General features: G+C 43.2%; 1 protein-coding gene across 6 annotated transcripts in view; it reads right to left on the bottom strand.

The window, feature by feature from the left end:
- The window catches only part of ZSWIM5 (zinc finger SWIM-type containing 5), a 194,211-nt gene that overhangs the window by 19,799 nt on the left and 147,222 nt on the right, over nt 1-27,190 (bottom strand). For 2 of the 6 annotated variants that reach the window (XM_015138173.3, XM_077958870.1), the window contains exons 3-8: nt 24,262-24,410; nt 22,766-22,916; nt 14,184-14,363; nt 7,190-7,366; nt 4,328-4,474; nt 2,876-3,013 (exon numbers count right to left, since the gene is read on the bottom strand). In XM_015138173.3, the coding sequence (XP_014993659.2) occupies nt 2,876-3,013; nt 4,328-4,474; nt 7,190-7,366; nt 14,184-14,363; nt 22,766-22,916; nt 24,262-24,410 (942 nt within the window). Of the gene's footprint in view, nt 1-2,875; nt 3,014-4,327; nt 4,475-7,189; nt 7,367-14,174; nt 14,364-22,765; nt 22,917-24,261; nt 24,411-27,190 lie in introns of all 6 variants that reach the window. The other 4 variants (XM_077958846.1, XM_077958857.1, XM_077958859.1 and 1 more) reach the window with 4 other exon arrangements.

Genomic DNA, 27,190 nt, shown 5'->3' with positions numbered 1-27,190 from the left:
TCTTGCTCTGTTGTCCAGGCTGGAGTGCAGTGGTGCGATCTCAGCTCATTGCAGCCTCCGCCTCCCAGGTTCAAGCGATTTTCCTGCCTCAGCCTCCCAAGTAGCTGGGATTACAGGAGCATGCCACAACATCTGTCTAATTTTTGTATTTTTAGTAGAGAGGGGTTTCATCATGTTGGCTAGGATGGACTCAAACTCCTGACCTCAGGTGATCTGCCTACCTCAGTCTCCCAAAGTGCTGGGATTACAGGTGTGAGCCACCGTGTCTGTCCTAGTCTTCTGTCTTTCCCTCCCATCTTTGGGATACAGCTTGGTCAACAGCTATCACAGGGAAGCTGAATCAGAACCCCAGAATAGTAAGGAAAATATACTGAAAAGAAGGTTATACAGAGCCACAAAGATTCCCACTTCTGTCTTTTTTTATTTTTTTGGAGACAGAGTCTTGCTCGGTTGCTAAGGCTGGAGTGTAGTGGTGCAATCATGGCTCACTGATGCAGCCTCAACCTCTTGGGCTCAAGCAACCCTCCCACCTCAGCTTCCTGAGTAGCTGGGACTACAGGCACATGCCACCATGCCCAGATACTTTTTAAATTTTTTTTGTAGAGATAGGGTCTCATTATGATGCCCAGAGATATAGTCTCAAACTCCTGGGCTCAAGTGATTCTCCCACCTTGGCCTCCCAAAATGCTGGGATTATAGGCATAAGCCACCATGCCCAGCCCCACCTCTTTTTTTTGTTTGCTTGTTTTTTGAGATAGAGTCTCGCTCTGTTTCCCAGGCTGGAGAGCAGTGGTACGATATCGGCTTACTGCAACCTCCGCCTCCACGGTTCAAGCAATTCGTCTGCCTCAGCCTCCCAAGTAGCTGGGATTACAGGCGCACACCACCACACCCAGTTAATTTTTATATTTTTAGCAGAGACGGGGTTTCACCATGTTGGCCAGGGTGGTCTCGAACTCCTGACCTCAGGTGATCTGCCTGTCTTGGCCTCCCAAAGTGCTGGGATTACAGGCCACAGCTACCGCGCCCGGCCCACCTCCTTCTCAATATATGAACTGGCTAAGCCAGTTAGGGAAGTATAAAATCTTATCTTTTGCTAGCACATTATGTAATGTTGTAATTGTCTGTTTTTGTTTCTGTCTCTTTCATAGAATGTGAACACCTTAAAGGGATTAGACCATCTTGTTGTTCTAGGTATTGCTATGTGTTAGTGGTGAATGAATAAACCCAAGTGCAAACTCAGGTTTCCAAGATGTAAATGTCACTGTACAGATGAAACAGACCAAAGATGATGATTCACTTTGCAAGGGGTCAGAGGGAAGACAAGGAGCAGTCCTCACTTGACTTGGGGCCATCCCTTATATCTCTACCCAGAGAAATCTGAATCCATACAGTTAAACTCTTACTTTTGTAACATGTGCAACCTTTATGTTACTATTATCTCATATGCTCCACCACTGGATGCATAATTTCAGGAAGTAAGCACAGTTTAAAAGTCAAAGTCTTGGTTTCTTTTCTTTTCTCCCTCATCTATCCAATAAGTATTTATGAAAGATTGTTAAATGTCAGGTCCTCCACTAAGTGCTAGGAACACAAAGATAAAGAAGTCATAATTTCTGTTTTTAAGTAGCTGACAGTCTAGTAAAAGAGAACTATTTGTAAATAAATTGTAATGTAGCGTGCTAAATACTAAAGTAGATATATGTATACAGTAAGTGAAGGCATAAAAGCAAAAAGAATCAATTTTGTATCTATTCTTGGCTACTCTTAATAAGGTCTTGAGACTCTATTAAATTATTCTCCTCTAGTTCTTATTTGTAAAATTGGTACAAAACCATCATTTAGGGCCGGGCGCGGTGGCTCACGCCTATAATCCCAGCACTTTGGGAGGCCGAGGCGGGCGGATCACAAGGTCGGGAGATCGAGACCACAGTGAAACCCCGTCTCTACTAAAAATACAAAAAATTAGCCGGGCGCGGTTGTGGGCGCCTGTAGTCCCAGCTACTCGGGAGGCTGAGGCAGGAGAATGGCGTGAACCCGGGAGGCGGAGCTTGCAGTGAGCCGAGATCGCGCCACTGCACTCCAGCCTGGGCCACAGAGCGAGACTCCGTCTCAAAAAAAAAAAAAAAAAAAAAAAAAAAAAAAAAAAAAAAACCATCATTTAAAAGAAAGTTCAAAGGAAACCAGAAAATATTATTATGCAATTGCAAGGGATACACGGATTCTCGATGGAAGTTCTTTCCCACTTTCAGACTGCTCTAGCTTCTCGCCTCTGACTGATGAAATTTCTCTATTACTTGTTATTCTTCTTGGATTACATTCTTTAGGCATTTATGATAGGGAAATAAAAGGAACAAGGAAGGCTGGCAAGGTAAAATGTGAAATCAGGACAAGGCCAGACCACAGGGTAGGAAAGGAAGGTGGGAAATGGGCAAGTATGAAGAAACCTCTTAGGGTGCTCTAGTTTGGACAAGAGGGGGACAAAAACTTCAAAAGGAGGTAGAACAGAGTCTGGAAGGGAGAAAAGGGCTGACAAGGGCAGTCTTTTTTTTTTTTTTTTAATGAAATAGGGTCTCACTTTGTCACCCAGATTGCAGTGCAGTGGTGCAATCTTGACTCACTGCAGCCTCGATCTCCTGGGATCAAGTGATCCTAGTGCCTCAGCCCCCAAGTAGCTGGGACTACAGGTGACTGCCACCACACCTGGCTAATATTTTGTAGAGACAGGGTTTTGCCATGTTGCCCAGGCTGGTCTTGAACTCCTGAACTCAAGTAATCCACCAACTTGGCCTCCCAAAATGCTAGGATTACAGGTGTAAGCCACTATTCTAGCCAACAAGGGCAGTCTTGGTTTGCCTCAGGCTGACCCCTGTACCTGACATCTCCAGATAGCCATCATCATTCAGGCGGCAGGCCTCAGTCAAAGTGAGAAACAGGCAGCCAATGGGATCCAGGGGGTGGCCCACCCAGCCCTCCAGGTTTGTGATGGTTGTGGTTCCTCTCTGCAACAGTTCTGGAAACAAGCAGGTTAAAATTTTAGACAGTGATAGAGACAAACTGCTATCTGTCCCTGCCTGGGTCTTCTTATCAGTCTCTCCAGCCTTGACCCTGAGAGTCAAATAAAAGCTTCTCTATTGTCTTGCTTTGGGTTGAAAGGGCTGGCCTCAAACATACCAGCCAGCTATAAGGTCATGTGGTCTGCATTTGGGTTGCCTGCTGGTAGTGCATACATGGATACAGCTTTACAGGTTTTTGTTTTAAGAGATACCTGAGTCTTCTGAATAGCTGGTACTACAGGCACATGCCACCATGCTCTGCTAATTTTATTTTATTTAAAAATTTATTTTTGAGACAGAGTCTCACTCTATTGCCCAGGCTGGAGTGCAGTGGCGTGATCTTGGCTCATTGCAACCTCTGCCTCCTGGGTTCAAATGATTCTCGTGCCTCAGCCTCCAGAGTAGCTGGGACTACAGGCATGTGCCACCATGACTGACAAATTTTTGTATTTTTGGTAGAACTGGGGTTTGCTATGTTGGCCAGGCTGGTTTCGACCTCCTGGCCTAAGTGAGCCACCTGCCTCAGCCTCCCAAAGTCCTGGGATTACAGGTGTGAGCCACTGTGCCTGGCATATTTAGTTTAATTAAATTAATTAATTATTTATTTTGAGATGGAGTTCTGCTCTTGTTGCCCAGGCTGAAGTGGAATGGTGTGATCTTGGCTTACTGCAACCTCTGCCTCTCAGGTTCAAGCAATTCTTCTGCCTCAGCCTCCCGAGCAGCTGGGATTACAGGCATGCACCACCATGCCTGGCTAATTTTTTGTATTTTTAGTAGAGATGGGGTTTCTCCATGTTGGTTAGGCTGGTCTTGAACTCCCGACCTCAGGTGATCACCTGCCTCGGCCTCCCAAAGTGCTGGGATTACAGGGGTAAGCCACTGTGCCCAGCCTTTATTTTATTTTTGTAAAGACAGGGTCTCACCATGTTGCCCAGCCTGGTCTCAACTCCTGGCCTCAAGCAATTCTCCTACCTGGGCCTCCCAGAGTGCTGGGATTATAGGTGTGAGTCACCATGCCTGTCTACAGCTTTACAGTTTAAACATGGTCTTCTCATACAAGATCTTAATGAGCCTTCTAACTGCCTTATGAGGGAGGCAAACAGGTATTATTCCCAAATTAACAGATGAGAAAACTGAGATTCATAAAGTGAAGCATTCCACACAGCAAGGAGAATGACCTGGAATTCCCTAGCTCTTCCGGGCCTTGTATCCTCCGAGGATCCTCATCAGCTTTGGGCCTAAGGGGGTTAGATGGCTCCTAATTACTATACCTTTCTTCTGATGCTTGTAGATTTCCAGTTGCCGCTGCTGCTGCAACCTCAGAGTATTAATAATGGCCACTGTGAGTCTGAGGGCCTCTTTTGGATAACCATGGGAACGTAGGGCATCAACCCGAGCACAGGCTGTAGGCACATGCTCTACCAAATAAGAAGAAGATATTTTGGTCTAGTTAAAATTTCAAATCAGGAAAATTTACACCTGACAAAGAGGGTTTGTATTCAGTCCAGTTCCTCAAATTCAACCTGACATCTACTATATACCAGAAACTGTGTCTTTATCTTTGAAGATATAAAAAGTTGAATAAATCACAGGTGATATCTTGAAAGAGCTACCTTGCAGCCTCAGCGTGGTCTATGGTGTTGAAAGGGACACACAAGTAGGATAATAAAATGTAGTTTCTCTCTTTGCAAACATATATTATACTATGGGAAACCAATGGAGGTAGCAACTAAATGCCTAATGGGAAAAGTCTCATTCATTTAATTAATCCTACATTTCCTGAAAACCTATTATATGCCACGGAGTATGCTTGGCAAAGGAAGTACATAGATGAATAAGAAATGGTCATTGCTCTCAAAGAGCACACAAATGATACATAAACATAATTATAAAGCAGCTAAAAAGAAGTAACATGATAGGAATATATATAGAGAAAATAATATTTGAGCTGTGCTTTGAAGGACAAGTAAGATTTCAAACAGGTAGACAAACAGGGAAAGACATTCCTGACAAAGGAAACATAAGCAGGGGCATATTGTAAAAGCATAAAAATTATTCAATATATTAACAGCATCCATCTTCAGAGTATGGCAAATAGTTCCATGTAGTTAAGAATTATGTTATGTGGCTTAAGATAGCCTGGAAAAGGTAGAGTCTGGAATATAAACAGCTTTGAATGCCATTCTATGGAGTTTGAATTTACCTTAGGGATAATGGAAGACTACCAAACCAAAGACTTACAAATAGGTGAGTAATTATAACAAGCTTTATGGTTTATTTTGTGCTTTTTTCTTAAAGATAAAATTAAAAATTACAGAAGTAATTGCAGAAAATTTGAAAATACTTATAAAGAAATATAAAATAAAAATCAGAAATAATCACTCTTTCCAGTGTCATGTATATTTACTCACACTTTTCTATTAATTTTTTTTTTTAGATGGAGTTTCACTCTGTCACCCAGACTGGAGTACAGTGGCGTGATCTCGGCTCACTGCAACCTCCAGCATCCAGGTTCAGGCAATTCTCCTGCCTCAGCCTCCTGAGTAGCTGGTATTACAGATGTGTGCCACCACACCCGGATAATTTCTGTACTTTTACTAGAGACAGGGTTTCACCATGTTGGCCAGGCTGGTCTCAAACTCCTGACCTCAGGTGATCCGCCCACCTCAGTCTCTCAAAGTGCTGGGATAACAGGTGTGAACCACTATGCCCAGTCTAGTAAGTTTTTACTAAAAATGGGATGGTATTAACACTTACTGTTTTGTAACTGGGCTTCCACTTAATAATACATTGTAAATATTTTTCCATGTTATCAAATATACATCTATAACATTAAAAATGATTACATATCATTCTGGTGAATACATGTATATCTATTGAGCTAATCAATCCCCTATTGTTGGACATTTATATGGTTTCCATTTTTTCTCATCTACCTTATTTTTGTACATGCTGTAATGAACCCCTTAGCTATATGCATATCCTTAGTTAATTATGGCTCAGGATAAATTCCTGCAGGTAGAATTCCTGGATCACATGGTATGAACATATTTTAAAAGCTTTTGATAAGAAGAAATACCCTTCAGAAAGACTGTAAGTATTTACACTCCTATAAGTAGTGGTAACCTAGCTCCATGCAACTTCTCCCACACCAGAAACTAATTATCTTAATTAAAAACGCCTGACCATTTGAAAATCAAAAAATGCTAACTCAGTGTTGTTTTAATTTGCATCTTTGTTAATGAGGTGTATATTCTTTCACATGCTTATTAGATTTATGTTTTAGAAGTGCTGGATCACAGAAGAAAGATGATCAGAGGGAACTTCAGGTGGTGACTCAGTGTGTCTGGCTATTGCTTTCAAGAGAGAGACGGGCATATCTAGATTCAGCAAAATCTTGAGAAAGACAAAGATATGGTTTGAGAGATGGAGGTAGGTAATTGCGAGAAGACAATGAAAATGTATGTCATTGCTGTAAGACTCGGAAAATGAATATTTTTAAAAAAGAATGTCTCTTTTGAAATGGGTATCCTGTGATAAAGTCAGGGACAGGCTGATTGAGGGAAAGCCAGGAAACTATTTCAGAGGAGGGTTTAAACTCACAATGAAACAGCTCTATCCTGTTATCATGAAGGAAGGTAGGAAGGTGGGAAGGAGAAAAGGAAGACTGCTTGGTGACAAATGTAGATTATGTCCTATTTACTAGCATAGGAGACTAAAAAAAATTCAAATTCAAATTAGTGCTTTTTTTAGCAAAACATGTAATTTTAGAGTAGACTATAATGTTGCTCAATAACTACTGAGTAGACTATTGTTGCTTAATAACTCAGAGAAGCTGTGAACTGAGGCCTAATTGCTTTGTTAGTGCTCTTTGAGATGCATTAACTCCTTTCACCCCTGCCAAAGCTTAGAGGACAGGATGCAAATTCTTATTTGAGGTTGCTGTATCACAACTGAGTATACATGCAAATGGCTTAGGCTTCACATAAATATCCCTAATAAAAGCCCCAAAAGATCTGTGTGAAAACTGTCCAAATTGTAGTTTGAGTTGTAGGTACGTATGAAGATGGCTCATTTGGGCCTGGCATGAAGTGAGGGTGGCTCTCAAGTTCTTAGAGGAGGGCTAGACTTACCAAGCCACAGTGGCTGGCCTTGGGAATTAAAGAGTAGTCTTTCACTTTCCCGCTGGCAGGCAGGAGCTGTATAAACATCACTGCTGATTATTCGCTGTAGGTGGCTATCCTGCCAATGTAATTCACGGCCCTCAATGGCTCTAGTGAACACTGTTCGTCTTGGTCTGGATAAGGAGTCTGGAGAAAGAAGAACATGCAGCAGTACAGTGACAGGCAATTTGAAGTTTTAAGCCCTGGGTCTTCTTCAGGGTGGGAGGTTGGCTGAATAATAGTATTTTAAAAGAATAACTCTGGCAGCAGTATTGAGAACAGGTTATAAGGTGGAAGGGCAATGAGAGCAGCCACTTGCAATCTCTGAGTATCTGTTGTGTTGCCTCCTTCTTGGATAAGCTTTTAGTGTGTGTGTGCTCTTTATAGGAATAACCTTCCCACAGAGATCTATGGCTTCCTTCCTCCTCCTACAGAAGACTAATTTCTCCAGAGATCCAGAAGCTACATGAAATACAAGAGGAGTAGTGGTGCTTAGCCACTCAATCATGAAGATATAAACTGCTTCTATCGAGGTCAAAGGTAGAGAGAAGCAGCTAGGCAATATCCTTGGCCAATCTGTAACTTGTTTCATACCAAGTTTCCCTTATCAGACCAAGGACTTTCATGAAATTCATATTAAGAGTTGAAAGAGAGCTGAAGTTACAGTGGCTTCTGCCTGTAATCCCAGAACTTTGGGGGGCTAAAGTGGGAGGATCACTTGAGGCCAGGAGTTCAAGACCAGCCTGGGCAACATAGCAAGACACTGTCTCTACAAAAAATAAAAAATTTAAAAATTAGCCAGGCATGGTGGCACATGCCTGTAGTCCTAGCTACTTGGGAGGCTAAGGCAGGAGGATCACTTGAACTCAGGAGGTAGACGCTGCAGTGAGCCAAGATTACACCACTGCACTCTAGCCTGGGTGACAGAGCAAAACCCCATTTCAAAAAAAAAAAAAAAGAGAAAGAGCTGAAGCTCTGTATATTCAGGTACCTTTATTACACTGGTATCTGCGGCTTACAGTCTTGTTCCCCAATAAGAAAAAACTGATGAGGCCAGGTGTGATAACTCGCACTTGTTATCCCAGCACTTTGGGAGGCTGAGGCTGGCGGATTGCTTGAGTCTAGGAGTTTGAGACCAGTCTGGGGAATGTGGTGAAACCCTGTCTCTACAAAAAATATAAAAATTAGCCGGGCATGGTGGCGTGGGCCTGTAGTCCCAGCTATTCAGGGGCTGAGTCAGGAGGATCACTTGAGCCCGGGAGGTTAAGGCCACAGTGAGCCGAGATCGTGCCACTGGTCTCCAGCCTAGGTAACAAAGCGAGATCATGCCTCAGAAAAAAGAAAAAGAAAAAACTGGCTAATAAAAGACAAACTTGTTTTCTCACTGGAGTCTTATCATGCCATCTCTCTTCAGGAAAAGGGCTGCAGGGAAACCAAAACTGCAGATAAAAATGTAGGCTCAACTCTTAAGGGTGGTATGTAGGAGGACCAAATGAAGATATCTTGCCATAAACCATGGACTTAGGGAGGATCATGGAAATGATATTTAAGGTAATAAGAAACCATGAGGGAGTCACTTAACTGATGCTTTGCCAGATTAATGGCAATTTAAACTATTTTGGGATCAAGAACTGACGTATTGTACCGTACGGACATTTACAGAGATGCCCAAATGAGGTGTGTACCTACTGATTCTGTGCAAAAAAATTATGAGGGAATGTCAGATAATTCATACTGAATATGAAACAACCTAACATATTCAACCATTCAGGAAAAGTCCTTGGAATCTGGTCATTTCTTTAGAATTTAATATATCCCATTGGGTACAGGCTCAGATGGCTGAAGGATATTATCATTCAAGTAGCACTGACAGTATTTACTGAAATTGCTTCTCCTTCATGTTGTCCTCACTGAAAGCACAATGACTCTTCTACTGGCTGGAATCTAAGCTCATCTATTGCTGAACTGAGAATCCACTGGTCTGCTCAACCCACAGTGGACACTGGGCTCCCAATATATTTTTAAATTGATTAAATCAGCGAATAATTACTGCCTACTATACAGTAGGTACTGTTCTTAGTGCTTAGGACATACAAAGTCCCTGTCTTTTTTTTTTTTTTTTGAGACGGAGTCTCACTCTGTCGCCCAGGCTGGAGTGCAGTGGCCGGATCTCAGCTCACTGCAAGCTCCGCCTCCCGGGTTCACGCCATTCTCCGGCCTCAGCCTCCCGAGTAGCTGGGACTACAGGTGCCCGCCACCTCGCCCGGCTAGTTTTTTTTTTTGTATTTCTTAATAGAGACGGGGTTTCACCGTGTTAGCCAGGATGGTCTCAATCTCCTGACCTCGTGATCCGCCCGTCTCGGCCTCCCAAAGTGCTGGGATTACAGGCTTGAGCCACCGCGCCCGGCCCAAAGTCCCTGTCTTTATGGACCTTTACATTCAATTGGGGAGAGACAGTTAAGTAAATATATAGTGTATCAGATATATCATACAGTTATAAGTGCTATGAAAAAGTCTAAAGCAGAGTTAGGGAGAAAAGCAAGCTGGGGTTAGGCAGGGGGTTATTGTTCTATTCATATATAGAATGGTCTCCAGGCAAAAGGAACAGCAAGTACTAAGTCCTAAGGCAGAAGTATATTTGGAGTGTTTGAGAACAGTGAGGAGGCTAGTATAGTTGGATGGAATGAGCAAGCAGGAGAATCACAGGAGATTAAGTCCGAGACATATTAGAGAACTAGATCATGGAGGGCCAATGTAGGCCATGAGAAAAAGATGACTTTGGGTTTTTGAGAAAGATGAGAGGCTACTGAAGAGCTCTGAGCTGTGAAGGTATATGATGGGACTTGCATTTTATTTATTTATTTATTTTTTTTGAGACAGAGTCTCGCTCTGTAGCCCAGGCTGGAGTGCAGTGGCCGGATCTCAGCTCACTGCAAGCTCCGCCTCCCGGGTTCACGCCATTCTCCGGCCTCAGCCTCCCGAGTAGCTGGGACTACAGGCGCCCGCCACTTCGCCCGGCTATTTTTTTTTTGTATTTCTTAGTAGAGACGGGGTTTCACCGTGTTAGCCAGGATGGTCTCCATCTCCTGACCTCGTGATCCGCCCATCTCGGCCTCCCAAAGTGCTGGGATTACAGGCTTGAGCCACCGCGCCCGGCCGGGACTTGCATTTTAAAAGGATAACTCTGGCAGCAGTATTGAGAACAGGTTATAAGGTGGAAGGGCAGAAGAAGGGGGAGCAATCAGGTGGGCACTACAATAATTTGTGAGAGATGATGGTAGCTGGCAGAGAAATAAAGAGTGGAGATGATGAGCAGTAGTTGGATTCTGCATATATTTCAAATTGGATTTGCTCATGGATTAGAGCTGGGGTGAGAGAGAGTAAAGAATTAAGAATGACTCCAAGGTTTTTTAGAGAGTTGCCATATATGGAGACAGAAAGACTGCAAGAGGAGCAGGTTTGGGTGGGGCTTGAGGGGTAGGAATCCTACTGAGATGCCTGTTAATAGATAAATGGGGATATCAAAAAGGCAGTCTGAATATCAAATATACATGTCTGGAGTTGAGAGGAAAGGTCTGGGCAAGATCTATATATACGAGTTGTTAGTATTTAGATGATTACTAAAACAATGCAACCAACGAAGAAGTATAGAAAGAGGGTGGTGGCCAGGCACGGTGGCTCACTCCTGTAATTCCAGCACTTTGAGAGGCAGAGGTAGGCGGATCACAAGGTCAGGAGTTCGAGACCAGCCAGGCTAACATAGTGAAACCCCATCTCTACTAAAAATACAAAAATTATCAAGCGTGGTGGCGGGCACCTGTAATCCTAGCTACTCAGGAGGCTGAGGCAGGAGAATCACTTGAACCTGGGAGGCGGAGGTTGTGGTGAGCCGAGACCACACCAGTGCACTTCAGCCTGGGCAACAGAGCAAGACTCTATCTCAAACAAAAAAAAAAAAAAAAAGAAAGAGAGGTGGTCTGATGACAGATCCCTGGGCACTATGGCATTTTAGGTTGGGAACTGGGGAAGAGACAGTAAAGAGACTTATAAGGAATGGCCAATGAAGTAAGGAGAACCGAGAGAGAATGGTTTCTTGGAAGTCAAATGACAAAGAAGTTTCAAGGAGAGTGTGACCAATGTGTCAAACAGTGCTGATAGGTCAAGTAAGGTTATGACTGAGAACAACTAGTAGATTTAGCAACAGTTAGCATTAGTAACTGATACAAGAGCTGTTTCAGTAGTGGTAGGGATTGAAAGCCTGACTTGGAGTGAATTCAGGGAGATTAAGAACAGAAGAAATGGAGATGGAAAATCTGTACTATTCTTTTTAACTGATTTTTCCTAATTCTACCACCTATTTCTACCACCCAGAGATGCACGTGGAATCACAAGAGTGTTTTCTGTTTTGTTTTGGTAAACAAAACAAAAACCTGTAAAACCCTGTCTTACACAGTAAGACAAAATTCCTACTGGGTCAAAGAATTACTAAAATTGGGATACTAAAGAAAAGCTAGCAAGAATGATGGTGGTAACTGGTGATGCATGAAGAGGGTGTAGTTTTTGGTAATGTCAAGGTTTAGGGTATGATTTTGGGGTTGAATGGCTAAGTTATGGTGGAGGATGAGACTACTGGAAAAGAGGAGATCAAATAATTGAGAGGCCAGGGTATTGAAAGGGTCATCTATGTGGCTACTGAAGTCATCAAGAATTATGATGGGAATCAGCGTGGTGGCTCATGCCTATAATCCCAGCACTTGGGGAGGCCAAGGCAGGAGGACTGCTTGAGCTCAGGAGTTCAAGACTAGCTTGCGCAACATGACGAAACCATCTCTACAAAAAATACACACACACAAAAATTTGGCTGTGAGTGGTGGCTCACGGCGGTAGTCCCAACTACTCGGCAGGCTGAGATAGGAGGATCACTGAAGTCTGGGAGACGGAAGTTGCAGTGAGATGAGAACACGCCACTTCACTCTAGCGTGGGTGACAGAGTGAGACCCAGTCTCAAAAAAAAAAAAAATTAAACAAAAAGAATTACGATAGGAACAGTGATAGAAAGTAGTATTAGTAAGCCAATAGCTAAAAATCTTCAATGAATGAGAGGGATTGACCCAGAGGTCTACAGATGACAAAAACCAGCAGGGTGGCAGACAGTATAGTTTGATGGCATAAACTTAAACCTGGGGTATTTTAAGAAGGTAGGAAGGAGAATTATGTAGAAATGACTTTGAAGAATAGGCAGGAATCAACTGCTTCTCCAGCCCCAAAGGTAAAGGGATGTGAAAGAGGTATCAATCACAACCTGAGAAGGCTTTAGAAGAAGCAACATCTTCAAAGGAGAGCTAACAACAACAAAGAACCAATATATTATGACAGGAAGAAACTGCCAGACCAGGCTGGGTGCGGTGGCTCACGCCTGTAATACTAGCACTTTGGGAGGCCAAGACGGGCAGATCACTTGAGGAGTTTGACACAAGCCTGGCCAATATGGTGAAACCCTGTATCTACCAAATATACAAAAATTAGCCAGGTGTGGTGGCCCGCGCCTGTAGTACCAACTACTCAGGAAGCTGAGGCAGGAGAATTGCTTGAACCTGGAAGGCGGAGGTTGCAGTGAGCTGAGATCACACTACTGCACTCCAGCCTGGGCAACAGAACAAGGCATGTGTTTGTATGCATTTGACCCTCTCTATGCTATCCAAAGCCACTATCAAAGAGATGGCTTCCTGTGTTGTGGAAGCTAGATGAGTGCCAGGAAAGGGTAAATAAGTGGCAAAATTGTAGCCTTTTCATCTTCCATTACCTTAGTTGTCTTAAATATACTGACAACTAATTATGGTACAGAAGAAGACCAAACAAAAACAATAATTTTCGTGATTTCCTTCTTGAGACTGAAAATACCAATGGAGTTATTTAAAATAAAAGGAACTGCCAGGCGCAGTGACTCATGGCTGTAATCCCAGCACTTTGAGAGGTTGAGGTGGGTGGATCACCTGAGGTCAGGAGTTCGAGACCATGCTGGCCAACATGGCAAAACCCTGTCTCTACTAAAAATACAAAAATTAGCCAGGTGTGGTGGCTGTCACACCTGCAATCTCAGCTACTCGGGAGGCTGAGGCATGAGAATCACTTGAACCCTGGAGGCAGAGGTTGCAGTGAGCCAAGATCGCACCACTGTACTCCAGCCTGGGGGATAGAGCAAGACCTTGTCTCCAAATAAAATAAAATAAAATAAAATAAAATAAAATAAAAGGAACCAATTGTAAAATCAGTGTCTGATAAAATCTTCTACCAATAAAGGCTCTCAATAGGCTAAAGAATAATCAATTGACAACATCAAATAGATCAACTGACAACATCAAATAGACTGAATTAGTTGAACTAAAACTGATACGAATGCTGATGTCAAGTGATATCTGCAGGCCAGTGGGCTCAAAAGGTGGAGTGTATGGTATCACTGTACTGGAAGTGTCTTAAAATGGGGCAGGAATCCTACCAATAATATGGGAGGATGATCCCACCCAGCTATTTGCTGTATAAAAATTTGAGGAAAACAGAAGTAAGAAAAGTTTTTAAAAGTTTTTAAAACTGCTTTTTATAGGTCTTTTGTTCCTCCCCTAAGTTAGGTCTGAGCTAAACCAACCCCAACTGAAGCCAAGACATTTAATACATTAGACAGGAAGAACCTGAAGAGTAGACCAGGAGTCATGCAGAGGGCTCTAGGACATTATGCTAGGCACTGTAAGGACACTAGATGTGGAAAAGGATAGCAACTCAATGTCAAAGATAAAAGCTTATCCTTACTTAAGGTTCGGCATTTCAAGATGAATAAAAACACAGGGTTTTCTTATTTAGAATAGCAATTCTGACAGCCAAAAGGCTATCCAGCTGCCATTGTTCTAGGTTTACCCTCCCACCTTTCGAAGTTCCAGGTACAAAGAGCCTAAAAGGACACCTGGCTCACCTGGGCTGTGAATGGCATTCTGGGGAAGTGCATTGGTGATGTTGGGCAGCTCATGTCCATAGTTTCCATCCTCCAGGGGACAGACATCCAGGTCGCTCCACTTCTGCAGCTGCTGCAGCCAGCAGGATTTCTCCTCCAGTTTGCAGTGTGGATTTAAAATTATGCACACCCATAAAGCCCCTGGAAAATAAAGCAACCCATATTCTTAACATCTCTCCTTTGATGTAAGCCTTAATGTTTCAGTTTCATTTTTAGATGGTAGAGAAACTTTCCAAAGCATTAACTTTTCTTAATGTAAAAAATTCGCTAAGATTTTTAGAACTGGCTTGTTTTTCCTTCCCAACACTTCCTTAAAGTAGAGTGACTGTCTTATTTGAATCTGTGTGCCTGTGATATAAAGACAGACTTAGGCTTGAACTCTGAGCTCAAATCTGCAGTGTAATAAATATTTATTAAGAGCCTTCTATGTTAAGGCTCTGTGCTGGTGAATAAAACCGACACTGTTCCTACCCTTGAGGAACTGTCTAGTGAGGGAGACAGATAAATAAACATAATTCCATTTGAATATGATAAGTATTAAGATAAAGATACGTTCAGGGTATGAAAGCATATGCATAGAGGAAGGGCATTTAGTACAAGGACATGGTTGGAAGCGAGGAAGTCAGAAAAAGTTTTATTTTTTTGCTTAGCTGAACTTCCTGAGCTTCATCAAATCATTCAATTGTCAAACTGAGATCATAAAAATACCTACTTTGTAGGGCTATTGTGAGAATTAAATGAGATAACCTTTGTCAAGGGTCTAGCATATTACCTAGCACATAGTAGAATCTTAGTATTTGCTTATTCAAAAAAAATAAAGTATTTGGACTTGGATTTTCAAACTGCTGATAACTTGTGATGCCTTAAAACTATTCCTTTCTTGGGATTTTTTTTTTCTTTTTTTTTTTTTTTGAAACGAAGTCTCGCTCTTGTCCCTCCAAGCTGGAGTGTGATGGGGCGATCTTGGCTTATTGCAACCTCCGCCTCCTGAGTTCAAGGGATTCTCCTGCCTCGGTGCCCCAACCCCACGCCCCCCACCCCGAGTAGCTGGGATTACAGGCGCCTGCCACCACGCCTGGCTAATTTTTGTATTTTGTTGCCCAGGCTGGAGTGCAGCGGCGCGATGTCAGCTCACTGCAAGCTCCGACTCCCGGGTTCACGCCATTCTCCTGCCTCAGCCTCCCAAGTAGCTGGGACTACAGCCACCTGCCACCAAGCCTGGCTAATTTTTTGTATTTGTAGTAGAGACGGGGTTTCACCGTGTTAGCCAGGATGGTCTCGATCTCCTGATCTCATGATCTGCCCACCTTGGCCTCCCAAAGTGCTGGGATTACAGGCGGTGCAACTGGCTGCAGTGTGTCTTAATATAAACATCCTTTAGGATGTAGTTACATCCATGGATGGAAGTACATTTGGACACTATTTCAAAGCCAAATAGGAATGTTTTAAAAAGCCATATTAGCCTCAATTTCAGATATTAATTGAAGATGAAAATTAATTTCTGGCTGGGTGCTGTGGCTCACACTTATAAACCCAGCGCTTCGGCAGGCCGAGGAGGGCAGATCACTTGAGCTCAGGAGTTTGAGACCAGCCTGGGCAACATGGTGAAACGCTGTCTCTCCCAAAAATACAAAAAATTAGCTGGGCATGGTGGTGCGCACCCAGCTGGTCCCAGCTACTCAGGAGGCTGAGGTGAGAGGATTGTTTGAGCCCAGGAGGTGGAAGTTACAGTGAGCGGAGATCACACCACTGCACTCCAGCATGGGTGACTGAAAAAAAAAAAAGAAAAAACCCTCATTTCTACTGTTTCAATTCAATTTTTTAAATGTACCATGAAAAAGAAACTATATGATGTGTTGGGTACAGTGGCTCACGCCTGTAATCCCAGCACTTTGGGAGGCGGAGGCCGGCTGATCACCTGAGATCGTGAGTTCAAGACCAGCCTGACCACCATGGAGAAACCCTATCTCTACTAAAAATACAAAAAATTAGCCAGGTGTGGTGGTGCATGCCTGTAATGCCAGCTACTTGGGAGGCTGTGGTAGGAGAATCGCTTGAACCTGGTAGGTACAGGTTGCAGTGAGACGAGATCCCGCCATTGCACTCCAGCCTGGGCAACAAAAGCGAAACTCCGTTTCAAAAAAAAAAAAAAAAGAAAAAGAAAAAAGGAACTAATACTTACAACAGTGACTCTTCAGGGGATTATAGTAACATTTATTTTACAGTTTAACAAGGGCTTTTCATCTATAGTGTAGAAACAGATTTTCATATTTAATCTTCACAGGTAAAAAAGAGGACCAAAAAAGAAGCTACTAAATCTGGCAACTTCAGAAGAACTCTGGTGATCTTAGGAATCGCAAAATCAGTAGGATAATAGGAAGGGAAAACAGATTGGGTGAGATGAGAGGCTTAAGAGGTAAAGAAACAGGGTGCTAATTCTAGTCCTGGAGGAGTTCCTATTTCCTAGGCATTTTGATATTAAGAAGGGGATCCTGGCTGGGCGCGGTGGCTCATGCCTGTAATCCCAGCACTTTGGGAGGCGGAGGTGGCTGGATTGCTTGGGGTCAGGAGTTCGAGACCAGCCTGGCCAACATGGCGAAACTCCATCTCTACTAAAAATACAAAAAATTAGCCAGGCATCATGGTGTGTGCCTATAATCCCAGTTACTCAGGACGCTGAGGCAGGAGAATCTCTTGAGTCCAGGAGGCGAAGGTTGTAGTGAGCCAAGATTGAGCTATTGCACTCCAGCCTGGGCGACAGAGCGAGACTCTGTTTAAAAAAAAAAAAAATCCCTAGAAAGTGAGCACGAGTACTTTCACCTATAAGTTAAAAATGAGTTTTCTGTCTTGTTAATTATGTCCTTATAAATTTGTTTCAATACAATTACAACCCTGAGAAAGAGACAAAGCAAAAAATCCTACCAGTTGCCTGTATAAAACAGCACTCACAGGACTGTTATCAGTATCCAGAAGCATATTTTCCTACAACTTAAAAAAAAGTGTTGGCTGGGTACAGTGTCTCATGCTTGTAATACCAGTGCTTGCGGAGGCTGAGGTGGGAGGATCACAAGGCCAGCAGTTTGAGATCAGCCTGGGCAACAGTGAGACCCTATCTCTACAACAAATTAGAATTGGCTGAATGTGGTAGCCTGTGCCTGTAATCCTAGCTACTTGGGAAGCTGAGGTGGAAGTATTTCTTGAGCCCAGGAGTTTGAGTTGCAGTGAGTTATGATCACACCACTGTATTCCAGCCTAGGGGACAGTGAGATCCTGTCTCAAAGTAAATCAATAAAAAGACATTTGGCTTGGGCTTGGTGGCTCATGTCTGTGGTCCCAGCACTTTGGGAGGCTGAGGCAGGTGGATCACTGGAGTTCAGGAGTTTGAGACCAGCCTCGCCAACATGGTGAAAGCCTGTCTCTACAAAAGTAGAAAAATTAGCCAGGCGTGGTGGTGCGCGCCTGTAGTCCCAGCTACTTGGGAGGCTGAGGCAGGAAAATCAAGTGAACCGAGGAGGCAGAGGTTGTAGTGAGCTGAGACCACACCACTGCACTCCAGACTGGGCAACAGAGTGAGACTCTTTCTCAAAAAACAACAAAAAATTTTAAAAGCATCAACTCTAAGCAAAGGTAGCTACTATGGAAATTAAAATTTTATATAATTATTAAATATTAAATATAATAATAAAATAATAGCTATCATTGATTTCTTTTTATCAGCTAGGGATTAAGGTGTTAAGCACTTTATCTCATTCAGTCCTTTAACTCTGAGGGTCAACAGGTCTTGATTTGGATGTAAAAGACAGAAAATAGGGAATCAAGGATAACCCTTAAATTTTCTTCTTGAGCAATGATGGAATCTTGCTCTGTCACCCAGGCTAAAGTGCAGTGGCATGATCTCAGCTCACTGAAATGTCTGCCTCCCAGGTTCAAGCAATTCTCCTGCCTCAGCCTCCTGAGTAACTGGGATTACAGGCACCCGCCACCATGCCCGGTTAATTTTTTTTTTTTTTTTTTTTTTTTGGAGACAGAGTCTCGCTCTGTCGTCCAGGCTGGAGTGCAGTGGCCGGATCTCAGCTCACTGCAAGCTCCGCCTCCCGGGTTCACGCCATTCTCCTGCCTCAGCCTCCCGAGTAGCTGGGACTACAGGCGCCCGCCACCTCGCCCGGCTAGTTTTTTGTATTTTTTAGTAGAGACGGGGTTTCACCGTGTTAGCCAGGATAGTCTCGATCTCTTGACCTCGTGATCCACCCGTCTCGGCCTCCCAAAGTGCTGGGATTACAGGCTTGAGCCACCGCACCCGGCCAATTTTTTTTTTTTTAAATTTTTTTTTTTTTTTTTTTTTTTAGATGGAGTCTCACTCTGTCACCCAGGCTGGAGTGGCATAGTTTCGGCTCACTGCAAGCTCCGCCTCCCGGGTTCACGCCGTTCTCCTGCCTCAGCCTCCCGAGTAGCTGGGACTACAGGTGCCCACCACCACGCCTGGCTAATTTTTTGTATTTTTAGTAGAGACAGGGTTTCACCGTGTCAGCCAGGATGGTCTCAATCTCCTGACCTCGTCATCCACCCGCTTCAGCCTCCCAAAGTGCTGGAATTACAGGCGTGAGCCACCGCGCCTGGCCAATTTTTTGTATTTTTAGTAGAGACAGGGTTTCACCATGTTGGCCAGACTTGTCTTGAACTCCTGAACTCAGGCGATCTGCCCGCCTTGGCCTCCCAATGTGCGAGGATTACAGGCGTGATCCTAGCTCAATGGCGCCTGGCCGTTGAGCAACAAGATAATACATCTTGATGCTATATATTGAGATGGCAATAACAAGTGGAAAATAAGGCTTTGGCAGAAAAATTAAGAGTTCTGTGATGTCTGTATTAAGTTGGAGATGTGATGGGCAGCTGGACACAGCCTGGAGCTCAGGGGAAAGATCAGGGCTAGAGACATACATTTGTGATTTACCTGCATCTGGGTAGTATTTAAAGCCATGGGACTGAATATATAATCATTTAGGTAAAGAATGTAAACAGGAAAGTGGATGCTAGGGGGCACTCAATATTTAGAAGGGTTAAGGAAAGGCAGAGAAGCCTGCAAAGGTGACTGAGTGAAAGTCACCAGGAACACAGTGGGGAAACCCAGTGGGTATGCAGTTATGGAGACCAAGAGAAGAGTGTTTCAAAAAGAGTATGGGCATGTGGCTCGTGCCTATAATCCCAGCACTTTGGGAGATGGAGGTGGTAGAATTGCTTGAGGCTAGGAGTTCAAGACCAGCCTGGGCAATATAGCGAGAGCCTGTTGCTACAAAAGAAAGGAAAAATAAAAGAGTATGGTCAAGTTTAGTGAAAACCGCTAAGAATTTTGAAGTAAGATGAGAACAGAGAAGTGACTGTTGTATTTAGCAATATGGAAATTACTTGTGATTTCGAGAACAGCTACTTCAGGAGACTGGCAGCAATGGGCAATGGAAACCCAACTAGAGTGGGCTCAAGAAAGAACGGAGGGGAGCAAATGGAAAGAGTGACCACAGATAATTTTTTAAAGAAGTGTTGTTTCAAAGGGGAGAAGAGAAATGGGTTAATAGTTGGTGGGGACAGTTGGATCATCAAAGGAGTATTTTTTAAAATTTGAGATTAAAGATATTAGAGCAGGCGAGGCACGGTGGCTGACACCTGTAATCCCAACACTTTGGGAGGCCGAGGCAGGTGGATCACCTGAGGTCTGGAGTTTGAGACCTGCCCGGCCAACATGGCGAAACCCCATCTCTACTAAAAATACAAAAATTAGCCAGGCATGGTGGTACACGCCTGTAGTTCCAGCTACTCAGGGGGCTGAGGCAGAAGAATTGCTTCAATCCAGGAGGCAGAGGTTGCAGTGAGCCAAGACTGTGCCACTGTACTCCATCCTGCGTGACAGAGTGAGACTCTGTCTCAAAAAAAAAAAAAAAAAAAAAAAGATACTAGAGCATATTTGTATGCTGATGGGAATGATCTTGTAGAGAAAGAAAAGTTAATAATGCCCAAGCAAAGAAATAATTGTAGCAGCAACATTCTTGAGAAAAGGAGATAGAACAGAACCCAGAGCAAACACGTAAGGGTTGGCCTTTCATGACAGCAGAGATACTTTATGGATTTTAACAAAGGAGAAGGCAAACCATATGGGTAGAGACATAGAAAGTATTAGTAGATTTGTAGATGGGGAGATGATGAAACTTCATGTCTGATTGGTCCCAATTTCTCTAGTTCAGAAACAGAAAGTAGTGAGCCATTTCTCTCTATATTTGTAGTTACTACAAACCCTGCCTAGGTTCTCCATAGGTGTATAGGCCTTGTGATCTGTAAGGAGCCCTAAAAATAGCTAGGGGAGCCCTTAGAATACTTAGGGGAAGCATGAATGCACTGTTCCAGTGTCTAACCTAATAAGCCTTCTCTAAGTGCAGTGGTTCTCAAAGTGTGGTCTCTGGATCAGCAGCATCAGCATCCCCAGGGAATTTGTTAGAAATGCAAATTCTCAGGCTCCACTCCAAACCTACTGAAACAGAAACTCGGGATAGGGCCCAGTGATCTGTTTAAACAAGTACTCTCGGTGATTCTGAAAGGTTTGAGAACCACTGTCTTAACAGAATGCTGAAGGTTTCTCGGAAGGTTGATATAGTAATTTGTTAGATATGAAAATGCCAGAAGCAAGAGTTTTTCATAATGAACCCAAGTATATAACAAGAACTTTAAAAGCACCAGGAGCCAACTCTACTTACTTCCTCCCAACTACCTCTGTCCCAAAGGCAAAGCCCAAGTCCACAGCACAATCCTGTGGTACAGAAATTAAGACATTCAGGCCTCAGATGAAACTGACTCTCCCAAGGCTAACTTCAAGTTCTTAAGGAATATGCACTTTGAAAAAATAAAAGGACTTAAGATAGAATTGAGGGAGATGTTACAGAGGGGGATGTCAGACAGATTGGGCTTCCAGTGTTAGAGCTAAAACTTACCAGTGTGTGACCCTGAGTTCAGGGTATGGAAGATTCTGAAAGCAGGGTGAGAAGTATTAGCATTGCAAAACTGGTCTTAGAGGAAGGGAATGCTAAAGAGAAATGATGGCCACAGAGGACTGCCTTGATAAGGGAGAAGCAAGAACAGTGAGGCCATTAGAAGGTCACAGTTCTAATCTAATCTAAAAGTTTCAAGGGGGAATGGACACTACATTGCATTTTAAAGGTTGAGAAATCAAAAAAAGTTGGTGACTGGATGTAGGGAATGAAAGAAAAATGAGTGCTTGGCAGTAAGTTTGGTAAAGTAAGGAATAGTGGTGCCAATAACAGTCACAAGAGCCTTTGTTTGTAAGAGAAAGCCTGAGTTCATTTTTGATTTCTCACTGGAAATGGTCAATGGACATCTACTCATGTGGGACTAAAACTCAGATGAGTAGAAAGAAGCTAAAGGTGAAATGACCGTATAAGTAAGCTCTGAAGCTATAATATATATATATATCTATATATATATATATTTTTTTGAGACGGAGTCTTGCTCAGTCGCCCAGGCTGGAGTGCCGTGGCACGATCTTGACTCACTGCAAGCTCCGCCTCCCAGGTTCACACCATTCTCCTGCCTCAGCCTCCCGAGTAGCTGGGACTATAGGCGCCTGCCACTACGCCCGGCTAATTTTTTTGTATTTTTAGTAGAGACAGGGTTTCACTGTGTTAGCCAGGATGGTCTTGATCTCCTGACCTCGTGATCCGCCCGTCTCGGCCTCCCAAAGTGCTGGGATTACAGGCATGAGCCACCGTGCCTGGCCTGAGGCTATGATTTTTTTTTTTTTTTTTTTTTTTGAGACGGAGTCTCGCACTGTCGCCCAGGCTGGAGTGCAGTGGCGCAATCTCGGCTCACTGCAAGCTCCGTCTCCCAGGTTCACGCCATTCTCCTGCCTCAGCCTCCTGAGTAGCTGGGACTACAGGCGCCCGCCACCGCGCCTGGGTAATTTTTTGTATTTTTAGTAGAGACGGGGTTTCACCGTGGTCTCGATCTCCTGACCTTGTGATCCGCCCGCCTCGGCCTCCCAAAGTGCTGGGATTACAGGCGTGAGCCACCGTGCCCGGCCGAAGCTATGATATTTTTTAAAAAGTTACCAAGGGAATATAGAGAAGGAAGAATAGAAGGTCAAGTCCAAGTACTGGAAATTGCCCTGTGTCTTAAAGGTCTGGCTGGGAGTGATACAGAAGAGCAGACTCGGGGAAGCAACAAAAGTGAGGCTGATAAGTATTTGGAGAGCCAGGCTACTGCCATGCAACAGAAGCCAAGCAAAGAGGTTTTCTCTCAACAAAGGTTTCCACCTTTATGGTAACATCTGGAACAGAATGCTTGATGTCAATAGCAAAGCACAATGCTGTGGAAAAAACAAAAGTGAGTTCAGTGTTACTCTGGGTGGCCCTTGTAGAGCCTAAGTCTTCTACCAGTTGGACTTAGCAAGATCCATGCAATGATTGATGGCAAGGGTTCATAAACACTGTTGCCACAGGGCAAGATGGAAGGACGAAGCACTTCTCTGAATGATGGGAACTTACCTAGCTCATCCCAGAGCTGCCTGCACTTGTCTGTCATGTTTGTTCCTTGCTGCCTCCAGAGCGTGAGTCGTGGGTCAGCCATAAACTGCTCAGTTATTAGTGTCAGCATCCTTGCTCCATTGGAATCTCTCATCCGCAGCATTTCTCGAACCTGACACATAAGAAGTGGCAAGGGATTGGTGATTGTGCATCACAAAAAAGTAGGAGGAGAAGGAAGTGGGGGAGGGGGAAGTGAAGATGAAGTATCTGAGTACACCATATCCAAAAGAGCCAGAAAGGCGGCCTCTTGTTCTGTAAGCAAGATCTCTGCATGTACCAAGAAAGCCTGATGTTCACAATGAGATACCATTTCACACCCACTAGGATGGCTAGAATTAAAAAGTCAGATAACAAGTGTTGGACAGGATGCAAAGAAATTGACACATCATACACTGTTGGTAGGAATGTAAAATGATACAGCCACCTTGGAAAACAGACTGGCAGTTCCTCAAATGATTAAGCATAGAGTTACTATATGACCCATCAATTCCACTCCAAGAAAGAAATGAAAATACATGTCCACATGTCCACATAGAACCTTATACAAGAATGTTTATAGCAGCACTATTCATAATAGCCAAAAGGTGGAAACAACTCAAATGTTCACTAACAGATGAATGGATAAACAAAACGTAGGCTATCCACATTTTGAACAATAAATCCACATTTATTGTTCAGCCGTAAAAAGGAATGAAGTACTGATTCATGCTATGACACCGATGAATCTTAAAAACATTATGCTGAGTGAAGGAAGCCAATCATAAAAGACTACATACTATATGAATGATTCCATTCATATGAAAGTCCAGAATAGGGAAATCTATAGAGACAGAAAGTAGATTAGTGGTTTCTTAGGGCTGGGGGAGGAAGACATAGAGGACAAGGGAGGGATAGGTAAGGGTATGGGTTTCTTTTTGAGGTGATGAAAATGTTCTTAAGTTGATTGTGGTGATGGCTGCATATAACTATGAATATACTAAAAAACACTGAACTGAACTTTAACACTTTAAATAGGTGAATTGTATAGTATATGAATTATATCTCACTGAAGGTATTAAGGGGGAAAAAAAAGAAAAGAAAAACAGCCTGCTGTGAGAGCCCCTAGTTTCAAAATACTAAGTGTCTTTAGGAACAGTGTTGAAACTCTAGCCTTCAAGCTTCATCAGGCAGCACTGAATTAAAAGCAGAGGGAAGATAGTTTCCTTGCTAAAATGCCCCAGCAATACTAACTCATTTACAGAGCAGAGCAGAAGGAACAGGACTACCAGGCTGAGGTGGTAGGACTCCCTGGAGGCAGCCTGCTCAAGTCTGGTCAGCCTCTCCCACTAGATTTCAAGTATTCAGTTCAGCTATGTCAAGTGAGCTAGGTATATTGCATGAAGCCTGAAGTGGTGTGCCCAGTCTAACTTAAGCTTCTTTTGTCAACAACAAAAGAAAAACACCTTTTCATATCTTACCTTGGCAAACATTGAGCTGAGCTGCTTTCCAGAGCCACAGTAACCGCCCTGGGAGAGAAAAAGCTTCACTTGTTCTTTCACCTGTTCTTCATCCAAATGCCAACAGTTTTCATCGTCAATGCTGGCCCCAGCTGTGGGGTCAGGGGCACCTATGAAGAATGGGAACAGTGAAATGAATCCCCAGAGTTCACATGCTACACATTCAGCTGGAGGGGCACTTTGTGAACATATTGAAATAGAGATGGGTCATTCTGCTTTCATACGGGTTTTGTCAACTATATAGTCCTAAACAAAATAAATAAATACATAAAATTAATTTTTCAAAAAGCCTAAATTAAAAGATCTAATGCTAGTTGCATGTTCACTTAAGTCTCAGTTATAGCTTCATCTAAGATCTACAGATACCACTGTAGGGGAAAAAAGGCCAGAAGAAATATACAATATGTAAATTGTGCATTTTTTCCCCCAGGAGAGTAACATTTTGTTTCTTCTTTTTGCTTTTCTATGAAGTTCAAATATGCCTTAATAGGCACGCATTATTTTAAAATACAAATACATTCTCTGAACATGAAAAATTCTTTTTGTTTGTTTGAGACAGGGTCTCACTCTGTCGCCCAGGCTGCTGGAGTGCAGTAGCATGATCATGGTTCACTGCAGCCTCAACCTCCCAGGCTCAATCAATGCTTCCACCTCAGCCTCCCAAGTAGCTGGCACCACAGGACAGGGCCACCACACCCAACTATTTTAAAACATTTTTTGTAGAGACAGGGTTTTGCCATGTTGCCCAGGCTGGTCTCAAATTCTTGGGCTCAAGCAATCCTCCCAACTCAAGTCTCCCAAAGTACTGGGATTACAGGCCAAAAAATTCTGTTTTTTAAAGTTCACTAGAAAACCGTCCCCTAAAGCATAGGTAGACTTGCATACAGGGTGATATGATTTTATCAATTTATACAAAATATATTTTCATAGTGGGCTCACCTTGACAAAACCACTTAAAACATAGTTACAGTTATTTACACATCCCTCTCTCCTAGTAGTCTGTTAACTCCTTACTCACGGTTGAATCCCCAGTTGAATCCAAAGCTGTATCACCTACAGCATAGTGCTGATAATGTGACAAGCACTCTGGAAATGTCTGTGAAATGAAAACTGAATCATCTTCTTTCACTCTGTTATAGACAGAGTGCTGTAACAATTTTTTTGTTTGTTTGTTTTTTTTAAATGTTAACTGACAAATAATTGTGTGTATATATGGGGTACAATGTAATGTTTTAATCTATGTATATATTTTTTTGAGACAGAGTCTCACTCTGTCATCCAGGTTGGAGTGCAGTGGCACGATTTTGGCTCACTGCAACCTCCACCTCCCAGGTTCAAGTGATTTTTGTGCCTCAGCCTCTCAAGTAGCTGGGATTTCAGGCATGTGCCACCACACCTGGATAATTCTTGTATTTCTGGCAGAGATGAGGTTTCGCCATGTTGGCCAGGCTGGTCTCAAACTCCTGGCCTTAAGTGATCTGCCTGCCTTGGCCTCCCAAAGTGCTGGGATTACAGGCGTGAGCCACTGCACCCGGCCTGACCTATGTATACATTATAGGAAGAGTTGATCGAGCCAATTAACATACCCATCACCTCACCAGTTTGTCTTTTTTTTTTTTTTTTTTTGATGTGGTAAGAATGTTAAAAATCTATTTTAGTAATTTTGAAATATACATTATTGGTTGGGTGCAGTGGCTCATGCCTGTAATCCCAGCACTTTGGGAGGCTGAGGCATGTGGATCACTTGAGGCCAGGAGTTTGAGACTAGCCTGGCCAACATGGTGAAACCCATCTCTACCAAAAGTACAAAAATTAGCTGGGTGTGGTGGCAAATGCCTGTAATTCCAGCCACTTGGGAGACTGAGGCATGAGAATTGCTTGAACCTGGGAGGTGGAGGTTGCAGTGAGCCAAGATCATGCCACTGCATTCCCGCCTGGGCAACAGAGTGAGACCCTGTCTCAAAAAACAAGAAAAACGACAACATTATTATTAACTGTGGTCACCATGTAGTGCAATACATTACTAAAACTTATTCTGTGACAAATTTTTAGAAACCTACCTCCAAGTGACAACAGGCCATAAATCAATACTCTATAGGTGTGGTCATGCAATAGGTTACAAATTCATGTCATGTTTAATCAGTTTGCCTTACTCCTTGTCTCCCTATGTCAGAACTCTGCTTACATAAGATTTGGGTCAGCATAACAAAGCTACTCCTCTGCTATGCTTTGTTGTAGTACATCTTATTCGCTAGGGAATTAGGAGGGCTCACATTATTCATTCATTCCACAAATACAAATTAACACATATGATCTGCCAGTTTATTGTATCTATTCTATGCTTCTTTTCTTCAAATGTTTTGTTCTATACACAGTTTTTTGTTGTTTGTTCTAGACAGGGTCTCATTCTGTTGCCCAGGCTGGAGTGTAGTAGTGCGATCATGGCTAACTGCATCCTCAACCTCCTGTGCTCAAGTGATCCCACCACCTTAGCTTCCCAAGTAGCTGGGACTAAAGACATGCACCACTATGCCCAACTAATTTATTTTTTAATTTTTTTGTAGAGATGGGGTCTTGCTATATTGCCCAGGCTGGTCTCGAACTTCTGGGCTCAAGAGACCCTCCAAAGTGTTAGGATTATAGGCATAACCCACCATACCGGGCCAAGTTTTTGAAAAAATAATTTCAACTCTTATTGTAGATTCAGGGGATATATGTATAGGTGTGTTATATGGGTATATTGTGTGATGCTGAGGTTTGGGGTAAAAATGATCCCATCACCCAGGTAGTGAGCATAGTACCCAATAGGTACTTTTTCAGATCTTGTCCCTTCCTTTTCTCTCCTCTCAAGTAGTTCCCAGTGTCTATTGTGCCCATCTTTATGACCATG

Source organism: Macaca mulatta, chromosome 1 (assembly GCF_049350105.2).
Source record: "Macaca mulatta isolate MMU2019108-1 chromosome 1, T2T-MMU8v2.0, whole genome shotgun sequence".
NCBI classification, from domain to species: Eukaryota; Metazoa; Chordata; class Mammalia; order Primates; family Cercopithecidae; genus Macaca; species Macaca mulatta.
This window is presented reverse-complemented; position numbering and strand designations above follow the sequence as displayed.